The sequence below is a fragment of the Mustelus asterias genome, chromosome 23 (genome assembly GCF_964213995.1).
Source record: "Mustelus asterias chromosome 23, sMusAst1.hap1.1, whole genome shotgun sequence".
NCBI classification, from domain to species: domain Eukaryota; kingdom Metazoa; phylum Chordata; class Chondrichthyes; order Carcharhiniformes; family Triakidae; genus Mustelus; species Mustelus asterias.
Window position 1 is genome coordinate 72,784,423 of NC_135823.1, and position 17,397 is coordinate 72,801,819.

Below are 17,397 nucleotides of genomic sequence, written 5' to 3' on the forward strand. Positions count from 1 at the left end.
CAGTCTAGAAAGACAAGGACAGCAGAAACCTGGGAACACCACCACCTGGATGTTCCCCTTCAAATCACTCACCATCCTGATTTGGAAACATACAAAGAACAAAGAAAATTACAGCACAGGAACAGGCCCTTCGGCCCTCCAAGGCTGCACCGACCATGCTGCCCGACTTAACTAAAACCTCCTACTCTTCCGGGGACCATATCCCTCTATTCCCATCCTATTCATGTACTTGTCAAGACGCCCCTTAAAAGTCACTACTGTATCCGCTTCCACTACCTCCCCCGGCAACGAGTTCCAGGCACCCACTACTCTCTGTGTAAAAAATCTGCCTCGTACATCTCCTTTAAACCTTGCCCCTTGCACCTTAAACCTGTGCCCCCTAGTAATTGACTCTTCCACCCTGGGAAAAAGCTTCTGACTATCCACTCTGTCCATGCCCCTCATAATCTTGTAGACTTCTATCAGGTCGCCCCTCAACCTCCGTCGTTCCAGTGAGAACAAACCAAGTTTCTCCAACCTCTCCTCATAGCTAATGCCCTCCATACCAGGCAACATCCTGGTGAATCTTTTCTGTACCCTCTCCAAAGCCTCCACATCCTTCTGGTAGTGTGGCGACCAGAATTGAACACTATATTCCAGGTGCGGCCTAACTAAGGTTCTATAAAGTTGCAACATGACTTGCCAATTTTTAAACTCAATGCCCCGGCCGATGAAGGCAAGCATGCCGTATGCCTTCTTGACTACCTTCTCCACCTGCATTGCCACTTTCAGTGACCTGTGCACCTGTACACCCAGATCCCTTTGCCTATCAATACTCTTAAGGGTTCTGCCATTTACTGTATATTTCCTATCTGTATTAGACCTTTCAAAATGCATTACATCACATATCGGCATTCCTTCACTGTCACTGGGTCAAAATCCTGGAATTCCCTCCCTCTCAGAACTGTGGGTGTACCTACACCTCAGGAACTGCAGCGGTTCAAGAAGGCAGCTCACCACCACCTTTTCATGGGCAACCAGAGATGAACAAATAAATGCTGGCCAGCCAGCGACGCCCATATCCCATAAATTATAAAAAGTTTGCTTTGCTTAGATCGAATACTACTAAGTTACTCTATAATCCAACATAAAATCATAGAATCAATGAATCCCTACAGTGCAGAGAGAGTCCATTTGGCCCATCCAGCCTTCACCGACAACAATCCCACCCAGGCCCTACCCCCATCACTCCATGCATTTATCCTGTTAATTTGCCTGACATTGCAGAGCAATTTAGCACAGCTAATCAAACTAACCTGCACTCTTTTGGATTGTGGGAAGAAACTTGAGGAAACCCATGCAGACACAGGGAGAATGTGCAGTGTTTGCACAATCACCTAAGGCTGAATTGAACCCGGGTCCCTGGCGCTGTGAAGCAGCAGTGCTAACCACTGTGCAAACATGCCGATAAAATGTTATCATTTTATTTGTTCACAGGATCTTCGCGTTACTGTCTGGACCTGCATTTTATTGTCCATTCCCAATTATCCTTGAGCCGTGTTCTTGAACTTATGCACTCCATGTAGGTGAGGGACACCCACTGTGCTGTCAGGAAGGGAGCATCAGGACTCTGACCTCGCAACAGTGAAGGAACGGTGTTACAGTTCCAAGTCAGGGTAGCATATCGCTTGGGAGAGGAACTTGCAGCTGATGCATCTACTGTCTTTACCCACCTAGATAGTAGCAGTGTGGATTTGGAAAGTGTTGTCAAAGGAATCTTAGTGGATTAGAGTCATAGAGGTTTACAGCATGGAAACAGGCCCTTTGGCCCAAATTGTCCATGCCCCTCAGTTTTTACCATTAAGCTGGTCCCACTGGCCCGCGTTTGGCCCATACCCCTCTATACCCATCTTATCCATGTAACTGTCTAAATGCTTTTTAAAAGACAAAATTGTACCTGCCTCTACTACTACCTCTGGCAGCTTGTTCCACACACTCACCAACCCCTGTGTGAAAAAAATTGTTCCTCTGGACCCTTTTGTATCTCTCCCCTTTCACCTTAAACCTATGCCCTCTAGTTTTAGACTCCCCTTCCTTTGGGAAAATATATTGACTATCTAGTTGATCTGTGCCCCTCATTATTTCATAGACCTCTAAGACCACCCCTCAGCCTCCTACGCTCCAGAGAAAGAAGTCTCAGTCTATCCAGCCTCTCCTTATAACTCAATCCATCAAGTCCCAGTAGCATCCTAGTAAATCTTTTCTGCACTCTTTCTAATTGCAGGGAATAGAAGCAAAACTGGTTCTTTATTTGAATTAATGAAGCATGTACAATCAGATAGATGAAATAATTGCACAAATAGAGACTAATTATTTAATCAGCATTACAGATGGAATTTAATACAGAAAAATGCAAGGTGAATCATTGGCAGAAGGGATAGAGAGAGGCAATATAGACTTAATGGGACAATTCCTGAAGAGTATGTGGAAAGAGGGACTTGGGCTGCACATGCATCAATCTTTGAAGTGGCAGGGTATATTCAGAATGTGATTCGGAAAGCATCTGGGGTTTCATAAGTAGAAGCAGAGTGCAAAAACAAGTTACAATGAACCTGTATGAAGCTCTAGTTAGGCCACTACCAAAGTATTGCATCAATTTCTGGTCAGCGCACTTTGGGAAATATGTGTAGGGCCTTGAGAGGAGATTCATCAGATTGGCTCCAGGGATGAGAGATTTTAGTTATAAGATTAGGTTGGAAAACCTGAGCTCATTCTCCTTGGAGCAAAGGAGACTGACGGCAGATTTGATGGAAGTGTACAAAATTATGACGGATTTGGATGGGGTAATCCAAGGAGAGACACTTCCAATTAACTGATGGTTGAAGGATTTGGGGATGCAGATTTAAAATTTTAGGTAAGAGATACAGGGGGAATGTGAGAAAGAACATTTTTACGGAGCAAGCGGTAACAACATGGAACATGCAGTCCACAAAGCTGGTGAAAGCAGAGGCAATTTCAAGAAGATATTGGAAGGGCATTCAAAGGATATCAAAATTTGCAGGGCCACAGGAGAGTGGGACTGACTGGACTGTTAAACGGTGAGCCAGCAAGGACTTAGTGAAGTGAATGGCCTCCTTCTCCGTGTAATTAACCAACTATGGCCTTGATGCATAACTTGAATGGTGCAACTAGAAAACAATAATCATACTCACACTGCAACACTGAAGAGGATAGGAACACAGGCTAATGGAAGTCCAATTAACAGAACTGCCAGGAAGAAAAAGTTTGAACTTGATGCCCGAAAAGGTCTGGTGGAAGGACGACAATTGTTCATCAAAGATATCTGGAAAATTAAGAAGACATCATGCTTTTTATGAGGAGTAATTACACCAGCCTTTACTTTCCCCCCTTCTCTACTGCTGACTTTTTAAAGCCACACATGTCCATTGATACTTCTTGTAAGTGGCCATTACTTGTTCTTGAACATTGGCATGACATTCCAGCAATGGGACATCAAAACCAAAGCCGATTTTGTTCTTGGCCAATATCTACATATTGCTGGATATCATTCAGGAGCTCATCAAATTTACTTTTCTCAACCCTTGGATTATGGAGGCAAACTGTGGTATCCCAAAGCACCTGCTAAACTGAGATTGACTAATTCATTAACAAGCAGAGAACCTTCACAACCTGACCTGAATCTAATCTTAATCTGTATTTTCTCAATGTGTAAAATACCATAGAACTTTCGATTGCTAAAGATGCTAAATAAAGTTAAGTTTTTGTATCGTGGAGATGCCGGCGTTGGACTGGGGTGGGCACAGTAAGAAGTCTCACAACGCCAGGTTAAAGTCCAACAGGTTTATTTGGAATCACAAGCTCCGAAAGCTCATACCAAATAAACCTGTTGGACTTTAACCTGGTGTTGTGAGACTTTTTATTGTGCTCAGTGACTCGCTAGAGAAATTCTGCACCACGAGTATCTCAGTGGAAACGTGAAATCTAATTTCAGCAAGTCTACCACAGATAAACTAACATCTATTTTGATTGCACATCTTATTAAAATATGAGTCAGGAATAATTAGGTAAAAATTAAACCGTTAATTATATAATTAAAAATAAACAAGTTTGCTTTCATTGGTATATTGTGTAAAATAACACCTTTTTGATATAAAATATGATGATGTACTTGATGGTTGCTATTCCAGGGAGCAGCGGTGAATAAAATGTTCCAATCCAGCAGATTGTCTGACCATAAACAATTTCCAATACATTTTTAGGAACAGCAAACTGCTGTTGACCCCACCACTTGAAAACTTGGCACGAAGAATAGGTTACAATTAACCTGAAAAACAAAGAAATAAAAGGAGCAATTACGTTATCACAGCAAATGAGAGGTCATCAGGTTAGATTGCTAGGTTTGTTTTCCATGGAACAGAGGTGGCTGAGGGGGTGACCTAATTAAGTTATACAAGACTGAGGCCTAGATAGAGCAGACAGGACAGACTGTTTCCCCCTTGTGGAGACGTCAGTTAGCGGGGCGACTTGAGGAAAATCTTCACCCAGAGGGTGATGGTGTTTAGAATTTGCTGCCTGGTTTGGTGACGGAGGCACAAACCCTCAATTCATTTGAAAACTATCTGGATTTGCATCTGAGGTGCTGCAAACTGCAAAGCTACGGACCAGGTGCTGGAAGGTAGAACATAGAACATTACAGCGCAGTACAGGCCCTTCGACCCTCGATGTTGCGCTGACCAGTGAAACCAATCTAAAACCCCTCTAATCTACACTATTAGGTAGGATTAGAATGGGAAGCTAGTTTTTTTATTTTTCTTCTTCGGCTGGCAGACATGATGGGCTGAATGGCCTTTCAGTTGTAACTTTCCTACAGTTTTCCCTTGTTAAAATGCACAGTTCAATAATCCCAATAAAATTCAATTGTTACACACCTGCCTGCCTACAAGAGGTGGCATATTTCTGTATTTCCTTTAGTGAAACGGAGATGTTATACATACTTTTCCTCACTGAGATTAAGGTAGAAGTGCTCTCTCAAGATTATGGGTGGATATGGCCTCATGCTCAAAGCCCTTCTCTCTTCCCTCTTTGAGCAGCATGTCCTCCTCAGTGTTGCCTCTATTCATTAGTTAGGTGAGGCAGTGGTGCAGTGATATTGTCACTGGACTAGTAATCGAGTGACCAGGGGAACATTCTGGTTCGAGTCCCTCCAAGGCAGATGGTAAAATTTGAGTTCAATAAACATTTGGAATCAAAAGTCGAATGATGACCATGAAACCATTGTTGTTGATGTAAAGACCCACCTGGTTCACTAATGTCTTTTAGGGAAGGAAATCTGCCATCCTTACCTGGTCTGGCCTACATGTGACTCCAGAGCCACAGCAATGTAGTCTTAAATGCCCTCTGGAATGGCTCAGTTCATGGGCAATAAAGGATGGGCAATAAGTACTGGCCCAGCCAATAATGCCCACATCCCATGAATGAATGAATTAAAACAAAAATCCTCCCTATCATGCTATATGCCAAGGAGCACAGAAACCGCAACATCCATAACTGTGGTACTTTCAAAATGATAATGAAGGCCTTTGCAGTGTACCACACCATTCCCTGCAGTTCAAAGCAGCAGATGCACTGCTACTAACTCAGCAATAGCCAGAGGAAATCAGCAACTAATCTCAAAGTGGTTAACAGTTCCTTTAAATAGCGCTGGAAGAGGGCTCAACAAGTTCAATGGCGGAGATTAAGAGGCATGAGTTTGAGTGCTGAGGTCACTGTTAGCATGTAATACCGATTTCACTCTGATTGATGCCACAATCTATAACTATATTTCCAGGGCACACTTGCAACTCCGAGGCTCTCAACCTCCCCAAAGAAGTGTGCAAGGTGTTTTAATTTCATTAATTAGTGACACAAGTAGGCTTACATTAACACTGCAACGAAGCTACTGCGAAAATCCCCGAGAAGAAGGGTGCAATGCGGCCTGCACCAGAAATACTTTCACATGGTGTCAATGAAATCTTGGACCCAAAACAGCACTCAAAGCTGAAAATGATATACGCTTAATCACAAATCCAAAAGGATTAAATCATGTACCAATTCACATTTTCCTAATAAATAAAATGAGAAAGGTTGGAAGGGAAATAATGCTTACTTTCTGGGGAATTCCACAAATAGTGCAACAGATGAAATTATAATCAAGTCAAATATCATCAGCTTGTACATTTCTTGTCCTATCCGGGTTTCCCAGCACTGAAACACAGAACCAACCATTAATATTCCATTTACAATCACAATAAAAGTCATTGGTAATGTACAGAACATTTATCCATTACAATATTTTACCTCAAAAGCTCAGTGAGGATTAAATGCTAAAGCAAATGGGGACAGCTTTATGATGTAGGTTTTGGTCCGATGACGTTTTTGAATCTAGGAACATTTGCCTCATTCCAGTCTGTCCCAACTTTGCTAATACTCAAATCTCCCTCATCCCCCACAGCATCCTCGGTAACTGTTCAGCCATCCATTGCCTTTTAATCCCTTGAGAAGTCCTACTGTAGTTATGCCGTGCGTGTTTCACAGATTATACATTGTTTGTCCCCTCCCAGAAAGAAACATGAAAATAGCTAGACATTTATCACATTATTCATCTCCTATTACTTCTCAGTTTGATTCTTTATTATGAGAGGAACTGAAAATAAAAGTAAAGATATTATGCTTCAGTGACACAGAGCAGATCTCGACTACCATGTGCAGTTTTGGTCTCCTTATATAAGGAAAGATGTAAATGTGTTGGAAGCTGTTTAGAAGTTTACTAGATTGATGGCTGGAATGAGTGGTTTGTCTTATGAAGATAGTTGGAAATGCTGGGCTTTTTACCACTGGTGTTTAGAAGAGTGAGGGGTGACTTGATTGAGTATGTAATATCCTAAACAGTCTCAACAAGGTGGACGTGGAAACAATGGCCCTGATTTTACCAGCACAGCCGCTCCGAAATCGGAGCAGGTGAGGCTCGCAGAACGGTGTTCCCCGTTGGCCTTGAGTGCGATCTTACGAGTCTCGGGCGGCTGTGCCAGTAAAATCAGGGCCAATGTGTCCTCTTGTAGGTGAGATGAGAACTAAGGGACACTATTAAAATCAGGGGTTGTCCTTACAGGGCAGAGATGAGGAGAATTATTTTCTCTGAGGGTTGTGCGACTTTGGAATCCTGTGCTTAGAAGGTGGTGGTCACTGAATATTTCTAAGGCAGAGATAGATTGATTCCCTTGTCAAACAGGAATCTAAGGTTATTGGGGGGGGATATGGGGAATGTGGAACTCAACACAAACACATCAGTCATGATCTTACTCAATGGTGGAGGAGGTTCAAGAGGCCTGTGCTCTTATGATTCCATCTGGATAGGGCCATAACTTCTACTTTCATAGAGCTCTTAGGTGCAGAGGGTTCTGGGTAGCCCAGTGCACGAATCACAAAAGGCTAGTATACAGGTACAGCAAGTAATTTGGAAAGTAAATAGAATGCTGTTGTTTATTGTGAAGGGAATTGATTACAAAAGTCAGGGACGGTATGCTTCAGTTGCACAGGGCGTGATCCCAGGAATGAAAAGCCTGACCTATGTGGAGTATTTGAGAACTCTGTGTCTGTACTTGGAGTTTAGAAAGATGAAGGGGGATCTCACTGAAACTTACAGAATACTGAGAGGCCTGGATAGAGTGGATGTGGAGATGATGGTTCCATTAGTAGGCGCGGCTAGGATCCCAGGGCACAGCCTCAGAACAAAGGGGCAACCCATCAAAATCGAGATGAGGAGGAATTTCTTCAGCCAGAGGGTGGTGAATCTAAGGAATGCATTGCCACAGAAGGTTGTGAAGATCAGGTAATGGGTTCTTGATTGGTAAGGGGATCAAAGGTTATGGGGAAAAAGGAGGAGAATGGAGTTGAGAAGCTTACCAGCCATGATTGAATGACAGAGCAGACTCGATGGTCTGAAAACCTAATTCTGCTCCTATATCTTATGGCATTGGTGAGGCCACATTTGGAATATTGTGTACAGTATTGATCTCCTTATTTAAAGAAAGATGTGACTGCACTTGAAGCAGTTCAAAAGTTAAAGTTAATTTATTCAACACAAGTAAGGCTTACATTAACACTTCAATTAAGTTACTATGAAATTCCCACAGTCGCCACAGTCCAGCGCCTGTTCGGGTCAATGCATCTAACATGTCAGAATGTGGGAGGAAAGCGGAGAATCCGGAGGAAACCCACGCAGACACAGGGAGACCATACTCCACACAGACAGTGACCCCAGCCGGGAATTGAACCCAGGTCCCTGATGCTGTGAGGCAGCAGTGCTAACTACTGTGCCACCGTGCTGCCCCTGCAGAGAAGGTTTACTAAACTAATACCAGGAATGGATGGGATGTCTTACGAGGAAAGGTTGGAGGGGTTAGATTTGTATCCATTAGAGTTTAGAAGAGTAAGATGTGATTTGATCGAAACCATTAAAATCCTGAGGGGCATTGACAGGGTGGATGTGGAGAGGATATTTCCTCTTGTCAGAGAATCTAGAACTAGGGGTCATTGTTTAAAAAGAAGGGGTCGCCCATTTAAGAAGAAGATGAGGAGAATTTCTTTCACTCAAGAGGGATGAAAGTCTCTGGAACTCCCATCCTGGAAAGGCAGTGGAAGCAGAGTCTGAATATTTGAAAGGCAGAGCTTAATAGATTCTTGATAACACGGGAGCTACCTATCAGGGGTAGGCAGAAAGATAGCATTGAGGTTACAACCGATCAGCCATGCATCACAAGAATACCCATGTCAGAGGAAAACATCAACTTTACACTGTATGAGAGACTGCTGGCTAATTGGCAAGTGGACTCTGAATGCATTCAGGCGTTACCAGGGAGAATGCACCAGTTAATGGTGACTGACAGTTAACTGTTGAGGCATTGTTGAACATGTGCCCAATATTTGATGTGAATCTGCAATTGGAGAACATTTGGTAAATGATCCTCTGTGTGTGTGATGATGCTGTGTCTTTAAGAAATGTATTTGTTGTGTTTCTTGTGCAGGATCTGCTAAGGCAGTTTATTTTTTGATTATTGATACTATTTTGTCTACATCCAGCAGCCCTGTATTGTTATTGCAACAGCATAATTGCTTCTAATTGCTAGAATGTTTGTTTTAATCTGGACTAATGCTGTTCTGTTGATTTTAGCGGGTTCCCCTGAGGTTTTGCAGAGTAAGGCTTGATTAGGTTGATTGACAGGTAAGGACATATGACTGAATGAAGCTGGGCTTACACAGAAGAATCAAGTCAGATGTTGCTTTGAGTTGTTAGAGAGCAGTGCCCACCCTTTCCCCTCACTGAAGTTTGAGATAGGAATCTGCCAGAAATAAGTCTCTTCCTCTGAGATTCTGTTGTTTGGAAGTAGATCTTTCTCTGAGATTCTGCTGTATCAGAGTTGTTGTTTGGAAGCTGCAAAGAGAGGTATCCCTTTCTGTCTCTGAAGTCTGGAGACTGGGAGCTGCCAGAGACAAGGTTTACGTCTCTGAAGTTCTGCTGTTTGAGGATACATCCTTCACTGGAAACTGCTATCTGGATCCTTTGTGCAGAGGTGTTAAAAGGCTGGAAATCTAGTATCCATGTAAGCACATCTGCTCTTGGTGCTAACTTGTTTTAAAGAAGGGTCTATGGGGGATACTGCTAAATTAGAACAATGGAGTTAGCTAGCTGTTAAGAATTATACTTTGTCATGTTTGGTAAAAGTAATACTAATTCTTTTCGTTATATTCTAACTGTGTTCTTAAATAAAGCTTCCTAGTGGGTCACTTGAATCATACTTGGAGTGAAACACCTCATACTCACCCTAATGCCAAAATCAAAAGTAAAAGTTGGGGTCTAGGCTAACTTCATAATGCACCTTGGAGTTTCTGATCTAGTCCCCCAACATGTGCTAAAAATTACGCTGACAGACAAGCTTCGAAAAAATATCCTTTTTCACTAATAATCAAATTCTGAACCACTTTCTTAATCTACTACCTTTTCCTGTTGATGCATTTTTGAACTTTTATTTAGGGTTTTGCTTTTGCTACGTTTATGTGCGTTTCCTGCAATCCTTTTGAAGGACAAGTTCATTTTTATTCATTAAATTTATTCGGGAATAGGTTACTATTCCTTACTTAAATTGACACAAAATACCCATTTTTAATTTCCAGATTTTTATTGAATTAAAGTTTCACCATCTGCCATGGTGGGATTCAAACCCAAGTGCCCAAATCTTGCCGTGTCTCCGGATTACTAGTCCAGTGACAACACCACTACGCCGACAACACAGAAATTCATTTATTACACTGTTCAGTTTAGAGTTACATTTTATGTTGGCATAGCTGAGCCCATCTGTGACCCGAATCTTTCAAAAAGATTGGAAGACATGCAGGAAAAAGTACATAAATATAGCATAGGCAAATTAAAAAGTTGCTCCTAAATGATTACCAGAAGTAGGAGATTAAGAATGGGGAAAGAAAAATTAAGACTATATAGAAGCACTCATGTTATAAATGCATTCTCACTTTGAGACATTCTCCTGATCAAATTATCTTGTTCTTCATAAAATTAAGAGTTCTCTTCATTGGGTATGATGGATGAGATGGGAACAATTAGTATTGTATATTTTTAAGGCAGATGTGGACAGATTCTTGGTAAGCAAGGGGGTGATACATATCAGGGGTAGGTGGGATGCAGGACTGAGGTTACTATCACATCAGCCATGATCTTAGTAAATGGTAGCCATGATGTGGAGATGTCGGTGTTGGATTGGGGTAGGCACAGTAAGAGGTCTCACAATACCAGGTTAAAGTCCAAGTATCACAAACTTTCAGAGCGCTGTCCCTTCATCAGGTGAAATGGCACAGCAGATTCGAGGGGGTGAATAGCCTGCTCCTGCTTCTTATTTGCATGTAGGCCATAGTTATTTCCGACTTTTGTCCTGGCCTTTCACAGAATCACATTTCATGATTAGAAAACTTGAACCTCTCATGTGCCCCTCACATACAAGACAGATGTCCAGATCACCAACAACCTGTCCTGGACCCCCCATGTCGACACCATAGTTAAGAAAGCCCACCAATGCCTCTACTTTCTCAAAAGACTAAGGAAATTTGGCATGTCAGCTCCGACTCTCACCAACTTTTACAGATGCACCATAGTAAGCATTCTTTCTGGTTGTATCACAGCTTGGTATGGCTCCTGCTCTGCCCAAGTCCGCAAGAAACTACAAAAGGTTGTGAATGTAGCCCAATCCATCACGCAAACCAGCCTCCCATCCACTGACTCTGTCTACACTTCCCGCTGCCACGGCAAAGCAGCCAGCATAATTAAGGACCCCACGCACCCTGGACATTCTCTCTTCCACCTTCTTCCGTCAGGAAAAAGATACAAAAGTCTGAGGTCACGAACCAACCGACTCAAGAACAGCTTCTTCCCTGCTGCTGTCAGACTTTTGAATGGACCTACCTTGCACCAAGTTGATCTTTCTCTACACCCTAGCTATGACTGTAACACTACGTTCTGCACTCTCTCCTTTCCTTCTCTATGAACGGTATGCTTTGTCTGTATAGCGCGCAAGAAACAATGCTTTTCACAGCATACTAATACATGTGACAATAATAAATCAAATCAAATCAAATCAAACCCTCCAGTTCTTCTATGCCACTTTGCTTCTTAAATGTTTTGAATCTAGGACCAATTTGGAATATTGTGTGCAGTTCTGGTCACCTCACTATAAGAAGGATGTGGAAGCACTGGAAAGAGTGCAGAGGAGATTTACCAGGATGCTGCCTGGTTTGGAGGGTAGGTCTTATGAGGAAAGGTTGAGGGATCTAGGGCTGTTCTCTCTGGAGCGGAGGAGGCTGAGGGGAGACTTAATAGAGGTTTATAAAATGATGAAGGGGATAGATAGAGTGAACGTTCAAAGACTATTTCCTCGGGTGGATGGAGCTATTACAAGGGGGCATAACTATAGGGTTCATGGTGGGAGATATAGGAAGAATATCAGAGGTAGGTTCTTTACTCCGAGAGTGGTTGGGGTGTGGAATGGACTGCCTGCAGTGATAGTGGAGTCAGACACTTTATGAACATTTAAGCGGTTATTGGATAGGCACATGGAGCACACCAGGATGATAGGGAGTGGGATAGCTTGATCTTGGTTTCAGATAAAGCTCGGCACAACATCGTGGGCCGAAGGGCCTGTTCTGTGCTGTACGGTTCTAGGTTCTAATGCAAGTAGTGTATAAACACTTGGTGAAGGACATCAAGTATTCGAGGTTTGGTCATTCATTTTCATGCACTCATGGAATCCTTCAATATTACTAGTGGCAGCATTCTCATTTTTAATAGTTACATGAACAGAAACATTTAGACAATTCCTTTTATATCGAATATACTCAAAATAATTTGTGCTCAGTGCAAATTATGCTAGCTCCTGTAATCAATTAGAAAGTTAATTTGAACATAAAAAGTAAATGCTCTTTAAGAAGCAAGTTAAATACAAATCTTTTGTTCTTCATTAAACCTATAAATACTAATAGAACATAGAACATTACAGTGCAGTACAGGCCTTCGGCCCTTGATGTTGCGCCGACCAATGGAACCAATCTAAAGCCCATCTAACCTACACTATTCCAATATCATCCATATGTTTATCCAATGACCATTTGAATGCTCTTAATGTTGACGAGTCCACCACTGCTGCAGGCAGGGCATTCCACGCCCTTACTACTTTCTGAGTAAAGAACCTACCTCTAACATCTGTCCTATACCTCTCACCCCTCAATTTAAAGCTATGTCCCCTCGTGCTAGCCATCACCATCCGAGGAAAAAGGCTCTCACTATCCACCCTATCTAATCCTCTGATCATCTTTTATGCCTCTATTAAGTCACCTCTTAACCTTCTTCTCTCTAACGAAAACAACCTCAAGCCCCTCAGCCTTTCCTCATACGATTTTCCCACCATACCAGGCAACATCCTGGTAAATCTCCTCTGCATCCTTTTCAATGCTTCCACATCTTTCCTATAATGCGGCGACCAGAACTGTACGCAATAGACAAATGGCATATTATGCATTTTTATGCAAGCTTAACTGCAATGATTTTGAAAATAATTTAAAGTCTGTTGAGCATTGTAAGCTGTCGTTCTACAAATGCATAAAACTTCAGTTTATTCAACTATTTTGTAAATATGTTCATAGAAACATAGAAGATTGGAGCAGGAGGAGGCCATTCGGCCCTTTGATCACAGCCGATCGTCCAGCTCAATAGCCTAATCCTGCTTTCTCCCCATAACCCTTGATCCCATTCACCCCATGTGCTAAATCCAGCCGCCTCTTGAATACATTCATTGATTTCATTTCTGCTCCAAGCAAATTGAAAACGGTAGGGCTGGATTTTCTGGCCCATCCCGCCAACGGGATCTTCCAGTCCCACTGATGGCACATCCCACAGCCGGTTCCCTGGCAGCAGGATGAGCGAGGTATGCAAAACGCTGTAGAAATCAGTGGGACTGGAAGATCCTGCCAGTGGCCAATTGCAAAGTGCCTCTGCCGCTGGAAAACACACTGCGGGAGGGTTGTAAAATTCCACCCAGAGTCTTTTAAACCCATTTTCAATCCAATTAGTTTGTTTATAAATGCAGAATTTATCTATGTACTCACTGGGTATAATTCATTGTTGTAGCCACAGGTTTTGCAGTCACCATCTTCACAGGTAGTGATTTGTGACCACAAACTCACCAAGAGAACGATAATATTAGCCAAGCGCACAAATACAGACCTGGAGAAAAGTTCAGTTAGTAAGCTATAATTTGATTTTCTTTAAGGAAGAACACAACGAGGATATGAGACAGCATGGAATGAGACTGAATTTGAAATATCCATGAATCACTTAAAAAGTGTGGTTAAGAACAGAGTTAGGGCTGGAAGCGTTACAGTCTGATATCTGGCTCAGTGTTACATGGGGAGGGGTGGAATGGTAACATTCGGCTACATGGCTCAATTAACACCAGGGCATTGTGCTTACAGGGCCATCTTCAAATAACTTTAATTTTATCGTGAATGAATCCTCTGCAGATCTTTTCAAATTCAATGTCATTTGCATATTTCTTTGGCAATAACTTGAATCTAAGCACCTTTAAATTGTATTCCAATTCAAATAATTAAGTTCAAATAATTAAGCCACCTGGCACAAAATGCAATGGTTACAATCACACAAATCTTTTAGATAACTTGCTGTCTCAAATTTACAGGTTCATAATGTATTATCAATCTCAATCATAAAAATATACTCTACCATGTTTACATCAGATAAATACACCCATACATACCTAATAAGTATAAATTTTATCTCAAAAGCCGGTGAATAGTCTTCAAATTGGATTAAAACTTCAAACAGGTACGGAGTGATAAAGTTAGCTGCAGTGATGACAATCGATGGCAAGTACTCAACGATCAGACTGAATGTGAAGCCTCCAACATTATCTGACTGATAAAAATATTAACATCATCAAATTAGGCCCATGTCACTGTAAAAATCTAGAATCTAAAACTTCATAAAACTAAGGTGGGTGGATAGGGTGGGAGGTGGTTATACAGTGTCCATCTGTAGATTTTAAATACTCATAGCATGGAAGAAGAAAAACTCACATTTAATGTCACACCTTTCAAACCTCAGGATGTCTCCAGCACCTTCTTACCGTAAGAACTAGAAGTCGGCAATTTAGCCTTCGACCCATTTAAAATGATCATGGTTGATCTCATGTCAGCCTCAACTCCACATATCTGTCCCACCATAGCCCTTCAAACCCTTACTAATTAAAATATGTCCAACTCTTCCTTTAGTTTACTCAATGTCCCAGCATTCACCGCACTCTGGGGAAGTGAATTCCAGACTCACCACCCTTTTCAGAGAAGCAATTTCTCCTCATCTCTGTTTTAAATCTGCTACCCCTTATCATAAAACTATGACCTCTTGTTCTAGATTGTCCATGTCTATTTCGTCAATCCCCTTATCTTGTACATCTCAATTAGATCTCTCATTCTTCTAAACTCCAGAGGGTATAGGGCCAATGTGTGGTCAGTTTATAACTTTTCACAGAAAACACCCACAAACAGAAATATTACAATGACACTTACATCAAATTAAACAAAGTGGAGGAAATAAGTCAAAGAAAATAGGATGAGATTTATACTGTAAGGATGAGGGAGGAGGTGTAATTGACAAGATCTCAGACAAAAAAACAAAGTGAATGTAAATGGTGATAGTAAAGGCTCAGATTGGTGCTAATAGCAGCCCACTGAGATGGGAATGTGTAAATGGCAGAACAGTGTAAATCTCCTCTTATTTTCTTTGTCCTCAGCTCTGACGAAGGTTCATTCAGACTCGAAACATTGGCTCTATTCTCTCTGCACAGATGCTGTCAGACCTGTTAAGATTTTCCAGCATTTTTTTTTGAGATAGCTGAAGCGCTGAGTTTAATTTTCCAAAATTCCCTAGATTCTGAGACGGTTTCCTTAGATTGGGAAATAACAAATGTAACTGCTTTATCCAAAAAGGGAGGGAGACAGAAAGCAGGAAAACACAGACCAGTTGGCTTAACATCTCGCACAGACACAATATTAGAAGCGATGAGAGGGCACTATAATAAATTCAAGGCAATCAGGCAGAGTCAACATGGTTATGTGAAAGAAAAAGCACGTTTAACCAATTTATTGGAGTTATCTGAAGGAGTCACATGTGCTGTGGTTAAAGGGGAACCGAAGGATGCACTGTACTTAGATTCCCAGAAAGCATTTGATATGGTGTCACATCAAAGGTTATTGTGGAAAAAAGCTCATGGTGTAGGGGGTAACATATTAGCATGGCTACAGGAGGCCAGCTGACAGCAAAGAGAGATGGCATAATTGGGTCTTTTTCTGGTTGGCAGGATGTAATGAGTGGTGTGCCACAGGCATCAGTACTGGGTCCGCAACCTTGCACAATTTATGTAAACAACTTGGATGAAAGAACATCAGTATATCGAGGTGCCAACTAGAGAGGATGCGATATTGGATCTCCTATTGGGAAATGAGTTAGGGCAGGTGATGGATGCGAGTGTGAGGGAACATTTTGGATCCAGTGATCATAATGCCATTAATTTCAACCTGATCATGGATAAGGATAGATCTGGTCCTCGGGTTGAAGTTCTGAAATGGAAAAAGGCCAAATTTGATGAAATGTGAAGGGATCTGGGAAGTGTGGATTGGCACAGGCTGTTCTCTGGTAAGGATGTAAATGGAAAGTGGGAGGCCTTCAAAGGAGAAATTTTGAGAGTGCAGAGTTTGTATGTTCCTGTCAGGATTAAAGGCAAAGTAAATAGGAATAAGGAACCTTGGTTCTCGAGGGAGATTGTAACACTGATTAAGAGGAAGAGAGAGTTGTATGAAATGTACAGGCAGCAAGGAACAGATCAGATGCTCGAGGAGCATAAAAAGTGCAAGAAGCTACTTAAGAGGGAAATCAGGAGGGCTAAAAGAAGACATGAGGTTGCTTTGGCAGACAGAGTGAAGGAAAATCCAAAGAGCTTCTATAGGTATGTTAGGAGCAAAAGGATAGTGAGGGATAAAATTGGTCCTCTTGAAGACCAGAGTGGTAGACTGTGTATGGAACCAAAAGAGATGGGGGAGATACTGAATGGTTTTTTTGCATCCGTATTTACTGAGGAAACGGGCATGGAGTCTACGGAAATAGGGCAAACAGGTAGGGAGGTCACGGAACCTTTACAGATTAAAGGGGAGGAGGCGCTTGCTGTCTTGAGGCAAATCAGAGCGGATAAATCCCCAGGACCGGACAGGGTATTCCCACGGACCTTGAGGGAAGCTAGTGTTGAACTTGCAGGGGCCCTGGCAGACATATTTAAAATGTCAGTATTCACGGGGGAGGTGCCGGATGATTGGAGGGTGGCTCATGTTGTTCCGTTGTTTAAAAAAGGTTCCAAAAGAAATCCGGGAAATTATAGGCCAGTAAGTTTGATGTTGGTGGTAGGCAAGTTATTGGAAGGTGTGATAAGGGATAGGATCTACAAATATTTGGATAGACAGGGACTTATTAGGGAGAGTCAACATGGCTTTGTGCGTGGTAGGTCATGTTTGACCAATCTATTAGAGTTTTTCGAGGAGGTTACCAGGAAAGTGGATGAAGGGAAGGCAGTGGATGTTGTCTACCTGGATTTCAGCAAGGCCTTTGACAAGGTCCCTCATGGGAGGTTAGTTAGGAAGGTTCAGTCGCTGGGTATACATGGGGAGGTAGTAAATTGGATTAGACACTGGCTCAATGGAAGAAGCCAGAGAGTGGTTGTGGAGGATTGCTTCTCTGAG

General features: G+C 42.1%; 1 protein-coding gene across 1 annotated transcript in view; it reads right to left on the bottom strand.

Annotated features, from left to right (window-relative positions):
• Window positions 1–17,397, bottom strand: part of tmc7 (transmembrane channel like 7) — a 100,061-nt gene that overhangs the window by 10,617 nt on the left and 72,047 nt on the right. Inside the window, exons 9-13 of the mRNA XM_078240933.1 lie at window positions 14,370–14,527; window positions 13,702–13,819; window positions 6,146–6,243; window positions 4,141–4,324; window positions 3,192–3,322 (exon numbers count right to left, since the gene is read on the bottom strand). Coding sequence (XP_078097059.1) covers window positions 3,192–3,322; window positions 4,141–4,324; window positions 6,146–6,243; window positions 13,702–13,819; window positions 14,370–14,527 — 689 coding nt within the window. The remainder of the gene's footprint in view (window positions 1–3,191; window positions 3,323–4,140; window positions 4,325–6,145; window positions 6,244–13,701; window positions 13,820–14,369; window positions 14,528–17,397) is intronic.